Below are 17,358 nucleotides of genomic sequence, written 5' to 3'. Positions count from 1 at the left end.
TAACACATAAGGAACATGTGTATCATCATTTTCTAGAAAGTTTTCCCGCAATCTTGGCATAGAGATATTGATACATGGAATATGTACACACTTTCATAGTTTCCCCTATGATGCGCTTTCTACATAACGCAAAGCACTCGCATTGAGTCGCTTTTGTCATAAGTATTGCATTACGCTAGTCGGTAGCTCAAATCTTCTAGTCAATGGCTGCAGCCCAAGTTTGAATAGTCACAATGAAATGGTGACTGATATTTTCTTTTCTAAATACTCAAATAAGTGTACAAGCGTGTATATTGTGTTCCGCAAAAATAATTTTTTTTTACTAAAATTCTTCATTGTGCCGGAATTTGTAAATCACCAGTTCGTTCCGGACCAGGTTATCCGATACAGGACCTCGCGGATCCCAGGTTCCATGATCTTGGATTCTACCATGAATCCAAAGCCCGCATGGCAACAACAGACATTTCTGACAGCAAAAGGGGGAAGGTCCGCCGGCGCCAGCTGGCCGAACGTGGGCGCATCCCCTAGTTTCTCCGAAGAGGAGGGTGCGTTTCGCAAAACCGGACGACGGAACGGGCCGGCGAGCCGTCGTCCTATGAGCAGCGGCCAGCTGTACGGCGATCGTCGGCCGCACCAGATCCCGTGCGGAGGGGTGGGGGCCGCGACAACTCTGTGGCCCGCGCCGGGCACGCGGAGCACCCGGACACGTCCCTCCCGCGGGCCGCCACGACAGCGTCCGGGCCGTGCGCATGCGCGAGTAGATCGACGATCATGCGTCTCTAACCGAGCTTGATACGAGCTCTAATAGAAGCTGGCCGATTGCCGATATATCTCGCGCGCATTTCTCAAGTGGGAACCAGCACGCTTATATATCTGAGCACTGCTATTACTATGCAGGAAAGTAGCAGAAAGAAAAATGGAAAGTGTGCTTCGTCAAACCCACCTCATGTCTGGCAACCTTATCCATATGAAAATATTTATATATATAAATAAGCACATGGTCAACATTGACCATGGACTTGGTATGGGCCACATGGGGACCAGGCGCTACTCTAGCATGAATTGTTTGAAATTTGTCACACACACTTGACTTTTGGGCCCCCGGATGACGTAGTAGCGGTGGTAATCTAAGACGACATGTTCCAGCACACTTTGATCACGCCCCGCGGGGGCGCAGAGAGCTTTACCAACCACTACCAACCAGCACCACCACTACGCGACGGTTCGAGGCTTTGCTAGCTGCCAGACGACTAGAGGAGCAAGTGCGTGCTCGGGGTGTCCACGCAGATCGAGCAGCAAAAGAGCTTCACGAGTTGCTGCTCCGCACGACCGACCGGCACTACCGCCTACTACCACTGCTTACCACTTGATGACACTCTGAAGCTCTGTTTACATCCACACGACGCCGCGCGTGTTTCGTGTGTTCATCGAGGGAGAACGAGAGGCAATGGCCGAGACATTATATTCTGGTGATGGTGATCCGATCTTCTGGCATCCTTGTAAAAGAAAAATGAACTCTCTTGGCGTCGCCTGTGCAGCAGCGCAGAGCACTAAATGATGAACAAGGAGCGAGGCCCGTCTTTGATTTTTCGCGGCTGGACGGCCTCTCTCTCCAGCCCCATGTGGTACACTTGCACTCGCCCACGTGCATGGCCCGCCTGCCGGTGAGACGACCGTAGAAGAGGACAGACAGAGAGCACCGCCCACCCGAAGAGAGTAGCATGCCCAGTCACATCATCAATGGCTTCCTTTTCCTGAGCTGACACCATCGATGAGTTCTCGAGAGGAAAAGGAAACGGGCCGACAGCAGGATACATTCCGTCGCTTTCCCTGGGGAACTGTTAACGCTACGGAGAACGTGCAGGTGGCGACTTAAATCGCCGTGGCCGGTGTGCTCGTTCGGGGCCACTCGACGTCTAACTGCGGGAAAAAGATCGGCGTGCCGGGCGGGCGTGTCGCCGCCGACGCGGACCGCCGAGTCAACTCCCCGGCTCTCTGGCAGCTAGCTCCCCGGCTCTGCTGCTCTCTGCACGCGAAACTAATCCTGCGTCGGGCTGGGTGCTGCTTCCCAAACACAGACCACAAGCAGCAGCAGCAGCACCCAAGGTCGGCAGCCAGCGTGCCTCGGCCGCGGCACAAGCCTACGAAACGTTGGTCAGGCTCGAGCAGCTGGTGCTCGGTACAAAAGTCAGAGGTGACGACGAGCAGGTGGATAAGCACCAGCGCGGACCAAATAGGCAGCGAAGGTGAGAGCGGTGCGGCATACTACGAGGTTTTCTAGGGAGGCTACCGTGCAGACTGAGAGCGCATCGTGCAGCAAACCATTCTCTGCTCCTTCTAGATGACTACTCTCAGTTCTCTGCACCGCTGCCACCGGGAATTACGAATACCGCTCGATGGTACTAGTAGAGATTTTCTGATTTGTCCGAATGAGAAAGCAGGGATTCTCCGACGAAAGTTTTGAGGTCAACACCTGCATGGAGAACACGCCTACAGGCTCGTCTCACCATCTCCCCCCTACGTTGGCTGCTAGCCCTAGCCTCAAGCCAGGTGCACAGACACAGAGAACATCGGGAAAAGAAAAATGAGAGATCAGATTCGTTATCTGCGCTGACATGTGCACACACATAGCCGTCGCCGCTTCACAGACACAGAGCACGGGTGATCTTCTGACCGACCGTCTCGGCACCAGCCATGGTGCCACTTGCCGGCAGAGCCACACTCCCACTGGCCACCGGATGCCGCTCAAGCTGCGCTCGGCACCGCTGCTTTTCCAGCGGATCGAGATCGATGGTCCCTCCCCGAATTATGCCGCCGTAGGAGAAGTTGCGATAGGCCATGGATCCCGTTCGGTTTTATAATCTGCAAGATATCGGGGGAGGCATAAAGCTGAGTGTTGTGATTCGGTCGCAACAATGCAAGATGGTGGCCGGAGGGTCGAACGAAATGGAGTGACTGAAAGAGCAGGCGCCTCTCGTTCGGTCAGAGAACCTACCGCATCCAAGTTTTGTTTACATTTATATTCTTTTTGCCATAAAAGGTGTCGGGCTTTGTAGCCTTGTAGGCTGGAGACCGGTAGTTAAGCTAGGACCGAAGGCATCGTGCTGGCATATTCCTTCACCCCATGTCTACTGGTAATAACAAGTGAGTTCAGTACCAAATTTCTCATCGGATGTGGCACCGAGCGGCTGAAAATGCCTCGTCGCGGGAACGCCAAAAACCAAGAGAGATTAACCACCGGTGTTTCTACACCTGCAGACAAATTCATGCGCACACCTCCTCGGAAGTGGCTGCGATCTTTTGCGTATCACGACAAGGTCTCTGTCCAGTGTCCACTACGCGCGCGTCTCTGAACAGTGGAGTGCAGGATTGAGAGCGACCGGAAAGCGTCACCAGGCGCGCTGAAAGCGACGAAGAAGCTTCAACAGTAGCAGCGATGGTGACGCTGGGGTTGGACGATTGGACTGGCATCGCATGCTAAAGTTCGTTCGTCGACAGCTTAAAAAGAAAAAAGAGAAAATCTGACACATCGAACAAGAATTGGAGCAGCAGGGCCCAAGTAAGAACACAGAACAAGGATCGCACACGAGATAATGTGCTGCTTCTAGAACATCGATCGACCCCGACCGTTTATAAATTTTGTTTACAACATCGGGCGAAGGATAAAGCAGAGAGATTATTCTGATTTGCAGAGCCATAGGGAGAACATGGCAGGTGCGATGAACGAAGCAACTGAACGAAAGTTGCCGCTCTGGTCTGAGATCAGTGACCTGCCGCAAATGTTCTGGGCTTTGGAAATTATTTGCTTCCCCTTTTTTGAACGTTAGCAAGGGCTGAGGTATCATCTTCGATGATTCTTCCACCGCGTCTATTAATTTAATCTATGGCACATGAGCAACTTATCCGTAGTTAATTGCTCAGCGGAATGTCAAAAAAGTGAATTTTTTTTAAAAAATAGTCAATAGTCAAAAGCGGCGAGAACACAACGGTTTCTCTTGACCTGCCGAAAAAAATTCAGAGCAAATGAAAAAAAAAATCTCGAACCAAGAAAGCCATCGATCTGCACCTATCTTCTTCCCAGCTCCGCAGCGAATGAGTAGACGAGCTACTGCTGTCTGCTGATCGCTGATTGCGACAGCGAGACCTACGGTCTTTTAGCAGATCATGGCAAGTTGCTGCTTCGTAGAGGCCCCGAAGTCAGAGGTGACGAACAGTCAGAAGAGGTGAGCGGTGGGTGAGTATGAACACAACTGAACCCGCGTCGCTCCCGGTCCCGACGTCTAGTGTAGGTTAGGCCTCGAAACCCCTTCGCGTCCCTCGATCGTGCAAAGTTAGGAGCCTTCAAAAAAAAAGTTAGGAGTGATGAAAGCTTTCTTGAAACAGAAGGCACGCAAAAAACATAACACAATTGCACTGCGGGTCAACGCCTACATGGCTAAAAGCCTGCATATTGTTCTCATGATCTCAGCGGTTTGGCTTTTCGCAAAATCTCCTGCGCCATCAAAAAGGGGGAAGCTCGTAACCGTCGCCGCATGGCACATAGCCGAGAATGGATGGTCCCGGCCTTGACCGCCTCTGCACCAGCCATGTCGCCACTTGCCACCCACACTGGGATTCTGCTGAAGCCAGAAGCGCTCTTCTCACCGCTGCTTTTTTCATCAGTACGAGCAGATATGATATTTTGCCGGATCGACAGATGGTATGGTATTGGTGCCTATCTAGAAGAAGTTTCCATAAGTAATGGACCCATTTTTATAACCTGAAATAATGTCGGGGCAAGGATATATAAAAGCCGAGTATTCTGATTCGTCTATAGCTACATAACGGACGAATGAAATGGCTGAAATGAAGCTTGCCTTTTGGTTAGAGAACCAGCTGCATCGACCTCGCCGCTGATGATCTTCCGGCATAAGCCGCTGACGATCTTTGTTGCCACTAGCGGTTAAAAGCACTCACGGCGGGAATGTTAAAAGGCGTTGAGAAACCCCTTTCTTCGCCTGCTGAAGAATCCTCGCGACAAGAACCGCAGCGACTGAGGCGGCACTGCTGATCACTGCCAGCGCCAGCGAGATCTTGCGGGTGTGCCATCCATCCATTATTCCATCCACAGATCCACTGCACACCGGGTCTGAATCTGAACTGAACAGCACGGTGCACCGATGAGAGCTGAGAGCGACTGCAGAAGTCTGGAGCTCTATGAATCACCGACACTTCACTGACCCAGCCGTATCCGTATCCGATACCTGCGTATCCAATACTTCGATATTCCGATATTCTCTCTATGCTATCACTGTGTCGCTTTTTAAACTCATATCGCTATATCGCCGTACCGATACTGCTGTACCCGTATCGCGTATCGGTGATACATAGCTGTGGAGAGCACCGGCCCCCGGCGCTTAGCGTAGAAGGTCACTGAATGAAACTGAACGCGATGAAGAAGCTTCAACGGCGCAGCACTCTGCAGTAGTGGCGTACGTGCTATGCATGATCGGAGTGGCATCAGGGGTTAAAAGGTCATCGTCTGATACGGTGATATGGCTACACAAAAAAAAACAAAACAAAATCGATACATCTGACGAGAACCGGAGCAGGGACAGAACTACAGAAGGAGACGGAGCATGAACTGAAAATGCTGCTGCTGCTGCTCTCTAGGATAATGTGGAGTGAAAGTGAAAGTGAGCCTCGTAGAAGATTAGGCCTACTAGAGCTTCCCAAAAGGCCAGCAGGCCGTTAGAAGGTTCCTTTTGGGCCAGTCCGTGGGCTGCGGAAGGAGGTGTATATATGGGATGGCTGAAAAAACGAAAGGAAGCCGGGCTTGAGCTGGGTCGTAGAAAAGAAAGGTTGGCTGACATGTAAGGGCCGCATCACAACGAAGCCCAATCACAGCACGGCGTCGCTTCTCCGCCTCGATGAATGCAAACGGTAAAAACAAAAATTAGGAGGACGAGAGGCGCTAGCGGTGACAGCGACCCGATTGCGGAAGCTTCGCCAATGCCCAACCGAAGGCGATTCTTTCGTCTATGGGGACGGCGCCGGCGGTACAGGTACGCTGGACCACCGAGCGATGAGAAGAATCCGCGGGAATCTCTCGCGCTCCCGCGCGAAGCCCTTTCCATGGGATGTCGACGGAGTGGAGGAGAATCTTCCTGCATCTGCAGTGCTGCACGCGAACGCACGCATCGTCACTGCGTGATTCCCCGTTCTCGACGGGTCCGGGCGCTGGGCCCCACGGAGGCAAGGAGCCGTTTCACCACCCAAGGTAGTCGAAACTGGCTTTCTCGCGCGACACCGACTCCTCGTTGGAAATGAGCAAATGGCCAAATAGTACCGGACCGGCGACTGGTTGGGGTGCCAGAGTACCATCGCGAGGAGCACCATGGATGACCGGCATGGCAAACATTACGGCCGCCTGCTGTTGCCAAAAGATTGCTGCATGTATAGCTTTCGGGTGGACGTACCGGCACAATTTCGATTTCCGTGTCAGATCGAATCTCTTGAAAAGAAAGGTGGGTCACCGTTAAATTTTACAGGCAATTATTTGAGTGGTTGCGGCGTCCGACCCTGCTAATTGTAGTATATTATCACAACTAGCACGCGGCACAATTTTATAGACAGTCTTTTCAGAGCGCACAGCTAGAGAGACACGTCCAGTCAAAATGGAGCCGGCCGCTGGTGGTGGCGGAGGGCGGCAGCAGGCGAGCCGCCGACGACCTGCCGATCTCGGCCTCCTCGCGCTCCTCTGCTCGTCGCTGCTCCTCAACGCGATCTTCCTCGCGCGCCACTTCCTGCCGCCGTCGCGGCTGCTGGCCGGAAGCGGCGGCGGCGGGGGCACCTGCGGGCTGAGCTGGGCGCTGCAGGCGGCCAGGGAGGCCGAGGCGGTGGCCGCCGTCGACTGCTCGGGCCACGGGCAGGCGTTCATCGACGGCGTCGCCGGCGAGGACGGGCGCCCCGGGTGCGAGTGCAACGCCTGCTTCGGCGGGCCGGACTGCTCCCTCCGGACGCCCGGCTGCACCGCCGACGCCGACAGGTACGCGATCAGTCTGTCTGTAGCCTGTACTCTGTAGCTTTGATGATGTTCTCCATGTGTGCTTGGCCTGCGCCTTTCCATGTCGTCTTGGCGACCTAGTAGTAGTAGGCGTTTGCAACTGCCACAATTGAAGGCCCAGCGTTGGCAAGTAATCCTAGCTCCGCCCTAGAGATGAGCAGATGATTATACTCATATCAACTCTAAAACTCGTCGATTTCCAATATAATGCACCGTGCTACTACCATTTACTGCTCCATGGTTACTTGTCCAAGCATGCACGGCAACTAGCAACTAGTAGCAAGTAGAGCGGGGCCGCGGGCGTAGGTGGGCGGTTGTTTTCGTTCTGTCAACTCACCACCTCACCCCGCACGCCGCGGCCATGCGCGCGCTATGTTTCCCTGCCTAATTCCGGTCCTACTCCTTTCGTGTTGCGTTCGTGCTTGGCCTCATCGCGAACCATGACGCTTCCCGTGCCTACTCCTGGCCCTGCTGACGCCGCCGGCCGTGTGTCCAATAATGATTGGTGGTGCAGCGGGAACCCGCTGTTCCTGGAGCCGTACTGGCGGCGGCACGCGGCGGCCAGCGCCGTGGTGGTCTCCGGGTGGCACCGCATGAGCTACACCGCCACCGACGGCATGTTCCAGTCCGTCGAGCTCGAGCGGCAGATCCGGCGCCTGCACAGGGCCGTCGGCAACGCCGTCGCCGACGGCAAGCACGTGGTCTTCGCCGCCGGCTCCGTGCAGCTCATCAACGCGCTCGTGTACGCGCTCTCCCCCGACGCCAACGCCGCCTCGCCGCCGGCCCGTGTGGTCGCCACCGCGCCGTACTACCCGGTCAGCTGCTAGCTTCTCTTTCAAGTTTCAGTACACCGCACGTAGCTTAACAGTGTCCTTTAAACGAATCCGAGATGGGGTCAACAAACAAGTCACCGTTTGTACTATTGAACGATTGTGCAGACGTACAGAACACAGACGAAGATGTTCGACGGCCGCGAGTACAAGTGGGGCGGGACCACGGCTCAATGGGGCAACGCGTCACGGAGCTCCACCGACGGCGGCTTCATCGAGTTCGTCACGTCGCCCAACAACCCGGACGCCCAGCTCCAGAGGCCCGTCCTCGGCGGCTCGTCGGCCGCGGCCATCTTCGACCACGCCTACTACTGGCCGCACTTCACCCACATCCCGGCGCCGTCCGACGAGGACGTCATGATGTTCACCATGTCCAAGCCCTCCGGCCATGCCGGCAGCAGATTCGGGTACGTGCGGCGTAGTCGCGTCTCGGTCGTCGTGTGCACGTACAAACGCCGTCGGCGTTCAGAATAACGCATCGGTCTCGTGCCCGCTTGCACTTCTTCGTACATAGGTGGGCGCTGATCAGGGACGAGAAGGTTGCCAAGAAGGCGTACGAGTACGTGCAGAACAGCGTCATGGGCGCGTCCCGGGACACCCAGCTACGGATGCTGGGGATCGTGAAGGCGATGCTGGCAAACCTGCACGGCGAGGAGGACATCTTCGCCTTCGGGCACGAGGTGATGAGGAACAGGTGGCGCCGGCTGAGCGCCGCCGTGTCGCGGTCCCGCCGCATCTCGCTGCAGAAGATGGTTCCCGAGTACTGCACCTACTTCAAGCGGGTCAGAGAGCCCTCGCCAGGTGATGAGCGTCTGACCTTTTGATAGACATCGCAACTCCATGATCGACACCACCGCCTTATTACTTAACCAGCTGTTCGTTACTGTGCTCGGTGTCGGTGGACAGCCTACGCGTGGGTGAAGTGCGAGAGGGAGGAAGACGAAGACTGCCATGAGGCGCTGCTGAAGGCGAAGATCATCACGCGCACGGGCGTCGGGAACGAGGCCGGCAGCCGCTACACGAGGATCAGTCTCCTCAAGACGGACGATGACTTCGAAGTGCTCATGGAGAGGGTCACAGATCTTGTCGATGCCGAGAAGAATGGCGATGCTCCCGGTTCCAGCTCCATGTGATGGTAATAACGGCAGGAGTTTAATTGGTTCCGGACGGAATGGGCATGGTAAAATACAGTTAATACCGGAAATGATCAGCTAGGCGCTGATGATTGTTCTACAAAATTACTTGAACGGTCAACTAGAAGTTGATTGTTTCCCAGGGATGAGCTTGCCGGAATAGCTGGGCATGACTGTAAAAAAAAGTACAAGAGATGATCAGCTACGGGTTGATTGTTGTCACTGCTCAGATCATTAGGTCGTGTTAATATAGGAAAGAAAAATATGTGTATGTTGTGTAGTGTATGGAACACAGGTCGGTAGTAATGGATTGGCTACAAATATTTTCTAAAAAAATGCATGAATAATTGAACTTTGTAAAAATAACTTAGGATCTGCGCTTGCATGCGAAAATCAATACTGTTTCGGTTTAGCTTTTCGGCAGCATCTTGCGCCTACGTATCAGTATCTATAGATGGTAAAACGGGCCACCCGGCACGGCCCGACTAGACATCGCTTATTAAATGAGCCGTGTCGTGTCCGCCCATAGGCTGAGCTTTTGGCTCCAGCACGTCACGAGAGGGAGTTTTACCCATGTCGTGCCGACCCGTCGACCCGATTGGCCCGTTAAATCCCCAACTAGCCCGGTAGGAACGGCGATGGACGCAGGCGCAGAGCGGGCAGGCGCGACGCCGGGCAACTATGGCGCGGGGAGGGGAGGAGGGAGCGGCGCGCCGGCGCCGGCTATGCGCGGGGAGGGGAGGAGGAAGCTGCTGACGCAGCACCGGGAGGGGCGATGCTAGCAATGGTGCGGGAAAGCGAGGAGGGGGTGGCGCGAAGCGGAGGAGGAAGCCACGTTGCAAGAAGGGGAGGAGAGCACGGCGCGAGGGAAGGGGAGGAGGCGGCGACGCGAGGAAAAGGGAGGGCGCGACGAGAGGAAAGAAGAGGAGGCGGCGCGTGAGGAAGGTGAAAGCGTGAGGAACATTAGGAAGGGAAGGGAAGGGAAAGGTGTGGGAGGTTAATCAGGTTGTGCCGGCCCACGGGCCAAGGGAGTGGACCAAGCACGGCACGGGGATGGTCTGGGATTTTTTTAAAAAAAGGGGTTTAAAAAAATTAAATTAGGAAAAGGGGTGCCGGTTTGGAAATATTTGAAAAATGGGTGCCTCCCGTCCGATCAACGGGCGGGAGACATGGGGCCGGAGACCTCCCGCCCATCCAACGAGCGGGAGGTCATAAAATATTTCCCAGGCCCCTCCCGAGTGCCTCTTCGCGAATAAGAAACTTTTCTTATTCGCGAAGAGGCCCCTGAGGCGGCATCCCACCCGTCCAACGGGCGGGAGGTCCCCCGAGGGGCATCCCACCCTCCCAACGGGCGGGAGGTTACCCGGAGGGGCATCCTGCCCTCCCAACAGGCGGGACGTCCCCCCCCCCCACTATTTAAGCCCCCACCCACCCCCAAATTCTCAGATTATTCAGCCAAAATCTAGAAAAAAAGAAAGGGAGTAGAGGAAGAGAGGAGAGGAAGCGGCGAAACCCTGTTCACACGTCGGTTTGGAGGTATATTCTCGTTCCAGTCGTATAATTATCAATTGTTTTTAGGAATATTTGTTAGGGTTGTTATATTTTGAATAGTTTTAAGTATTTTCAATAGCTTTTAGAAATATTTGTTAAGGTAGTTCTATTTTAAATAGTTTTTAGTATTTTCAATAGTTTTTTAATATATTTCTTAGGGTAGTTATATTATGAATTATTTTTAGTAATTTCAATAGTTTTTAGATATATTTTTTTGGGTAGTTATATTTTGAATAGTTTTCAGTATCTTCAATAGATTTTAGAAATATTTGTTAGGGTAGTTCTATTTTAAATAATTTTTAGTATTTTCAATAGTTTTTAGATATATTTCTTAGGGTAGTTATATTTTGAATAGTTTTCAGTATTTTTAATAGATTTTAGAAATATTTGTTAGGGTAGTTCTATTTTAAATAGTTTTTAGTATTTTCAATAGTTTTTAGATATATTTCTTAGATAGTTATATTTTAAATAGTTTTTAGTATTTTCAATAGTTTTTAGCAATATTTCTTAAGGTAGTTCTATTTTAAATAGTTTTTAGTATTTTCAATAGTTTTTAGATATATTTCTTAGGGTAGTTATATTTTGAATAGTTTTTAGCAATATTTCTTAGGGTAGTTATATTTTGAATAGTTTTTAGTATTTTCAATAGTTTTTAGCAATATTTCTTAGGGTAGTTATATTTTGAATAGTTTTTAGTATTTTTAATTGTTTGTAGAAATATGTCTTAGGGTAGTGTTATCGCCATAATCTGACCGGACCAGAAGTGGGCCATGGAGCAAGATGGGCTTGGAAGGCAATCACGATAAACTTGCGAATTGGACCCTGTACAGGAGAATGAGGCCAGAAAGGCCGTGTAATTTAGATATAGGCAGTCAAGATTCGTGTCGTGTTTGGTTAGGGTTAGTTAAAGAGGACAAGTCTACGGACTATAAATATGTACTATGAATAAACAAGAAGGACAGAATCATTCATCAACAACTCTCGGCGCATCGCCTCCCCTGTTTTAGGGTTTTCATCGGGTAAGTGCCATGCGGCCCCGATCATGCTTTGCGTGATCGGGGTAGCATTACCCTTGCTCGTTTGTTCATATGTTGCTCGTTCTGAAGCCTTGTACATGGCGAGTGGCATTAGTTATCCTAGCACGCATAGAGTGATGTTATTCTTTTGCATCTTAATCACGCTTTGTTCGTTGCTCTCGTGTGCTTAATCATCATGTTCGATTACGAATGCGATGATTGTATCTTGTTTCGTGTTTATCAGTAGATCCGATCTGTTATAGCTAGTTTCTATTTATTTGGAAGCTTGGTTCGATATGTGCATGATTAGGCCTTGCAAACGAGTTGAATGTTCCGACAGGACGCGTTAGTATCGGCTTGTAGCTAGAACAGGGTTGCTCTAGGAATCGGCTTTTCGGTTGTTTCTTTAATCTCTGTTTAGATTGTTTGTTCCGATGCTTTCGTGTATCTGTTAGGCTCAATCACGTGTAGTATGTTCCGATCGTGCAGTGAGGGCTTAGTTATCGTGGGTTGGATTAAATTGATATTTATGAAGCAAGGCTTATTTAAATATATATATATATATACACGTTGCATGTTGCCTGTTGCAAAGATCCGATCCGGTATTGATGCAATCGGCTCTCTATAGCCGATACTGGGGAGGAGATAATGAGCCGACCACGACTCGGACTAATCTTTACACATGTTTGTGCACGCAGGAGTTTGACACGTCACACCTTCCTGATCACGTGCAGGATCAGGTGGCACGCCTAGCGACTTCAAGTTAGGGTGCGCGCCAGATCACTGGGCCGTTGACCGAGAGACCGGGGCCCACCAGTCGTCCCGGAAGCCTCCCGGCTCCTCGTGTTGCCTGTCACTGCCCGTCAGTGGGTTTTGGCCGACAACAGGTAGTTATATTTTTCATGTAGATATGGCGCAGACACCGGAGCTCCTTGACGCGAACACCGACGAACGGCACAGGTCGTACATGGCAGCGGTGGAGGGGCAGCAGCCTCACGAGTTGTGCCCTCATGTAGCAATGGAGTTGTTGCACCTGGATGACCGCTGGCTTGACAGGTGATACTTTGTATTTTTTTACGGAATGAATGTATAGCTTGTACGACAGTTGTAACCACAATGCAAAATATACAGGTTACGTGCGGCTGGTTTGCTGCCACTCGCACGTATGCTTCAGGCTGGCGACGGCCAAGACGGTGGCGCCAAGAAGCGGATGCAGCTGGACCGCTCTCTACTTGCGGCGTTGGCGGACAGGTGGCGTCCGGAGACGCACACGTTCCACTTGCCGTGTGGGGAGATGGCCCCCACGCTGCAGGACATGTCGTACCTGCTCGGGCTTCCCATTGCAGGTCAAGTTGTTGGTCCGGTTGCCGTGCCACCTACCTGGAGGGCGGAGCTTCAGGAGCGGTTTGATTCAGTGAACCCGCTACATTTTGTGGACGTACCTGACGCGTCTGGCCTCGTCAAGGGTTGGGTAAAACAATTTAGGGTACGTAGAATTATTTTTAATTAATTTAATTGAATCATATGTGACTATCTCTAAGCATTGAAGAAATATATTTCAGGCTCAGGATCTCCACCCTCTGGCTGGTCAGTACGAGGTGTCGCGCTGCCTGGAGGCATATCTGTTGTGGTTGTTCGGTTGGACTCGTTTCTGCAACTCTAGCGGCAATTATGTGGACAAGATTCTCATCCAGTACGCGTGCGCGATTGCGGATGCAGAGCCGGGCCAAGTACCTGGGTGGAGCTGGGGATCGGCAGTGCTTGCTGCCACGTACCGAGACCTTTGCCAAGCCTGTTTCAAGACGGAGAGGACCGCCGTCATCACAGGCTGTCCACTTCTGCTACAGCTATGGTCGTACGAGCGATTCGCCATAGCACGCCCCCTAATCAGCGAGGAGCCTTATCCGCCCGAGATGTATGGGATGTGGCACGAGGATAGCCCCACGATGGGTTCGCTTTGGACCGATCGACGGGTAAGTTCTTTAATTTACTGTTGTACGTTTCTGTATATGCAAAGTACCGACGCAGTTGAGTAATTTTGCAGATGAGCTGGGCACATCGGCAGGTCCGAAAAGCATACCCGCAGTTCGTGTCCGAATTTGATCGGATGCGGCCACAGGATGTCATCTAGACCCCGTACACCGCTGCGGCTGTCTAGACACGTGCGCCGCACGGGTTGTCCTCCCTCTGCATGCGTGACGAGGCATACTGGCTCACAAAGGCGAACCTAATGTTTGATGTTGTCGTGGAGCCGTACTGCATCGAGCGAGTGATGAGACAGTTCGGGCGACGATAGCACTTTCCTCTCCTACCTCGAGCGTTCCAGGTCGTGCAGCGCAACGTACACGAGTAAGTTTGTGATAACTCGTTTTGTATTAATTATATAATCGTTATCATGAAATAATATTGTCTTTCAAATGTTTGCACCAGATATTCGCGCACGGGATATCATGCCAACGAGGTCAACTGGGTTGTCAAGCTGCAGGAGTACGTAGGAGGCTGGCTAGATGCACCTGACGATACGTGGGACGAGCCGCAGCCACACACGGAGGCGTCTTACGACGCATACCTCCGCTGGTACCTCACTCGCACGCGTCCGTACGTCACTCTTTCACGTATTGATGACGCGGAGCATCAGCACTAGCCGACCATCTCGGACACGTATCCCTTGTACCGTGATCAGGCGCAGCGTGGCGCGGTACGTCTTTCGCAACTTGAATTATTAAATCTTTTTTTATAAAAGATCGATAACAATATTACTCTTCTTCCCATTAAGTATGTAGATCGAAGCTACATCTCAGATCATGTTGCTTGAACATGGAGTACGTGTACCGGATGCACAGTATAAAAACAATTTTCGTAAGATTCAAGACAGCTTGACTCGAGCGTTACGTGCACTGACGTGTCGCGGCAGAGACGACGTGGGGGCCTCCAGTTCATCTCGTGCGTCCGCCCACGTGTACACAGCTGGCCCGTCGACCTCTGCTGCACCGCACACAGCGTCCAGCGGTATTGCCGCCAGTTCCAGCTGTAAGTCCTTTATAATTGCCATTTCTATCAACTTTGATTTACACGACTAATTTCGTTTATTTTTATAGTCATGCACTTGACGGCAATGGGACCTTCTCCTGGAAGAATGGAACCTCAGACGTTTGGTGCCTACGCTCCAGGAACGTCTCTCCCGTCAGGTTCGACGCCAGCTGCTCCGTACTCTCAGGGCTATACTCAGCATGCATGGTCGATGGGAGCTTCTGCACATGGTGGTCTATTCGGTGTGCCGGACTGGGACGACTGGGAGGGCGGCTCCGTCACTTGGTCGGAGTTGGTGGGCGGCGGCGCCGGATCTGACATCATTGGTCCCTCCCAGATGTATGACGCTCCAGGTGCACAGTCCTAGGATGACCCGTTCATGCCAGCACCTCCTCCGCCTCGTCCTCACCGTGCTCCAGATGCATTCACGTACTCGGAGGGCCACATACGCCGACGGCCTAGGACTAGGGGGGAGGACGAAGAGAGCGCGAGGTTCGGGACAGGCGGGGTAGATACTCCTGATTCGGTGGACTCTACATATTTAAACTGTTTTTGTATTATACTATTTTATTTTTAATGGGTTGATGTATCGTATTATCGTAATATTTGGATTCTACGTTGCAAAACGTTATCGTTTAACCATCTTCATACGAGTTTTAGATACGGTAATCTTCTTCGTAAAATTGAATTAAAATTTAATATGTATACAAAAGAGTATGGCGAATAAATCTTGTATTTGAAAAAAGTATGAATTTAAAATAGTATGTAAAATAAGAATTCGAACATAAAATAAGAAAAAAAATTAAAAAAATGAGAAAATAGGAACTTCGTGCCCGTTGGGCGGGCGGGACGCCTCGGCACATCTCGCCCGACGGACGGGCGGGATGCCTCAGGGGCCTCTTCGCGAATAAGAAACTTTTCTTATTCGCGAAGAGGACCTCGGGAGGGGCTGGGAAAAATTTTCGGACATCCCGCCCAACCAACGGACGGGTTTTCGCCAGCCCCACACCTCCCGCCCGTTGATCGGGCGGGAGGCATCCATTTTTCGAAAATTTTCAAAACGGTACCCTTTTTCAAATTAATTTTTTATCCTTTTTTTTAAAAAAACTCGATGGTCCGGGCTGGTACGGGCAGGACAAAGGTCATGCCGGGAAGGGCCAAAATTTCGTGCCGTGGACCATCCATGGATCTCGTATCTTCTGGCCAACTATATCAGTATCACAGTATCAGCATCGCTCATCCGTTATGCCTGAGAATATTGAAGTACCGAACCATGCTAGTACTACGTCCTAAAAAACCCCCAAAAAACTAAAGAATTATAAACAGAAAATAATGGGGGTTTATTCCTGAAATTCAGCCGCAGGGAAAAGGTACAATAAACAGTAGTAGAGTAGACTAGCTTTAGGCTATCTCCAGCGGGCTTCGGTAAAAGCTCCTGTTCTGTAAATTTGAAGGATACTGTAGCGCCTCTTCCCCTCCAACGCTATCCGCTATCGCATACTCTAAAATGGGGGAGGAGCGCTGCGTCCCGCACAGAGGAAGGGGCGAGCGGCGTCCTCCATCCCGGTGCTACTGCCACGCGGCGGGAGGCGGGAGCAGGGGCGGCGGGCGGCGGGGCGGCGGGCGGAGGGCGGCGGGGCGGAGGGGCGGAGGGCGCAGGGGCGGCGGGCGGCGGGGCGGAGGGCGGAGCGGCGGCGGGGCGGAGGGCGGAGCGGCGGCGGGCGCGGAGGAGCGGAGGGCGGAGCGGCGGGGCGGAGGGCGGAGCGGCGGCGGGCGGCGGGCGGCGGGGCGCGGAGGAGCGGCGGCGGGCGCGGAGGGCGGAGCGGCGGCGGGCGCGGGAGGGCGGAGGGGCGGCCGGCGCGGAGGGCAGCGGGCGCGGGGGGCGGCGGGCGCGGAGGAGCAGGGGGCGGCGGGCGCGGAGGAGGCGGGGGCGCGGGGCCGGAGGGGAAGGGGCGGCGGGGCAGGGGCGGAAGGGGCGGCGGGGCGGCGGAGGCGGAGGGCCGGAGGGGCGCGGAGGGGAAGGGGCGGCGGGGAAGGGGCAGGGGCGGAAGGGGCGGCGGGGGCGGAGGGGAAGGGGCGGCGGGGCAGCGGGCCGGAGGGGAAGGGCGCGGCGGGGAAGGGCGGCGGGGGCGCGGGGCCGGAGGGGAAGGGCGCGGCCGGAGGGGAAGGGCGCGGCGGGGGCGGAGGGCGGCGGGGCAGGGGAGGCAGAGGGGCGCGGGAGGAGGGGCGGCTGGGAAATGGCAGTTGGAGTAAGTATAGAAAAAAATTGAGATTGTGGGGTATAGAGGATAGAAATAGAGGATGTTGTTGGAGTTAAATTTGATATAGAGTATGAAGTTGATTTGGAGGAAAAGGATAGGGGATGAGATTTAGAGGACATCGCTGGAGATAGCCTTACCGGTGTCCTCTAAATTCTCACACTCCAAAGAAATATTATATCCTCCTTGCATCCTCTATATCAAAATCCTCTCCACCAACACTTCTTATATCATATCCTTTATACCCACGGTACAATTTTTAATACAATACCGGCACCTCCACGCTTCCGCTCAGGATCGCGCAGGAACGGTAGTTGCCGTTGGAGAGAGAAGGCAGAGAGGATGGAGGAGCTCGGGACGTCCTCTGCATTTGGGGAGCACACGCACCGTCCTTTAATTTACGGAGCTTTTTACGGGGTACCGATGCAGCATTTACAGGATCCTACCGTGCTCTATAATACGGAACAGGATAGGGCACCGATAAAGACAGTTTGT

General features: G+C 52.9%; 1 protein-coding gene across 3 annotated transcripts; it reads left to right on the top strand.

Annotated features, from left to right (window-relative positions):
- Positions 1-6,346: 6,346 nt before the first annotated feature.
- Positions 6,347-9,355, top strand: LOC112891704 (alliin lyase-like). 3 transcript variants are annotated; one of them, XM_025958632.1, is made up of 6 exons: positions 6,347-6,506; positions 6,625-7,027; positions 7,560-7,860; positions 7,984-8,282; positions 8,390-8,676; positions 8,782-9,355. In XM_025958632.1, exons 1-6 carry the CDS (start codon positions 6,377-6,379, stop codon positions 9,006-9,008), a joined length of 1,647 nt encoding a protein of 548 aa, XP_025814417.1. In that variant the 5' UTR covers positions 6,347-6,376; the 3' UTR covers positions 9,009-9,355. The 3 variants fall into 3 exon arrangements, with proteins under 3 accessions (XP_025814417.1, XP_025814418.1, XP_025814419.1); XM_025958633.1 differs by having other exon boundaries at positions 6,348-6,506; positions 6,634-7,027; XM_025958634.1 differs by lacking the exon at positions 6,347-6,506 and having other exon boundaries at positions 6,609-7,027.
- The last annotated feature ends 8,003 nt before the right edge of the window (positions 9,356-17,358 follow it).

This window comes from Panicum hallii, chromosome 5 (assembly GCF_002211085.1).
Source record: "Panicum hallii strain FIL2 chromosome 5, PHallii_v3.1, whole genome shotgun sequence".
NCBI lineage: Eukaryota > Viridiplantae > Streptophyta > Magnoliopsida > Poales > Poaceae > Panicum > Panicum hallii.
The sequence above is the reverse complement of the archived record's forward strand: the minus strand, read 5'-3'. Positions and strand labels throughout refer to the sequence as shown.

Bases quoted from the DNA above. Each gene is read 5' to 3' on its own strand.
- LOC112891704 (XM_025958632.1), top strand. From the start codon at position 6,377: ATGGATGACCGGCATGGCAAACATTACGGCCGCCTGCTGTTGCCAAAA. The intron at 7,028-7,559 runs GTACGCGATCAG...TTGGTGGTGCAG, and splicing joins TGCACCGCCGACGCCGACAG to CGGGAACCCGCTGTTCCTGG. The intron at 8,677-8,781 runs GTGATGAGCGTC...GTCGGTGGACAG, and splicing joins GGTCAGAGAGCCCTCGCCAG to CCTACGCGTGGGTGAAGTGC.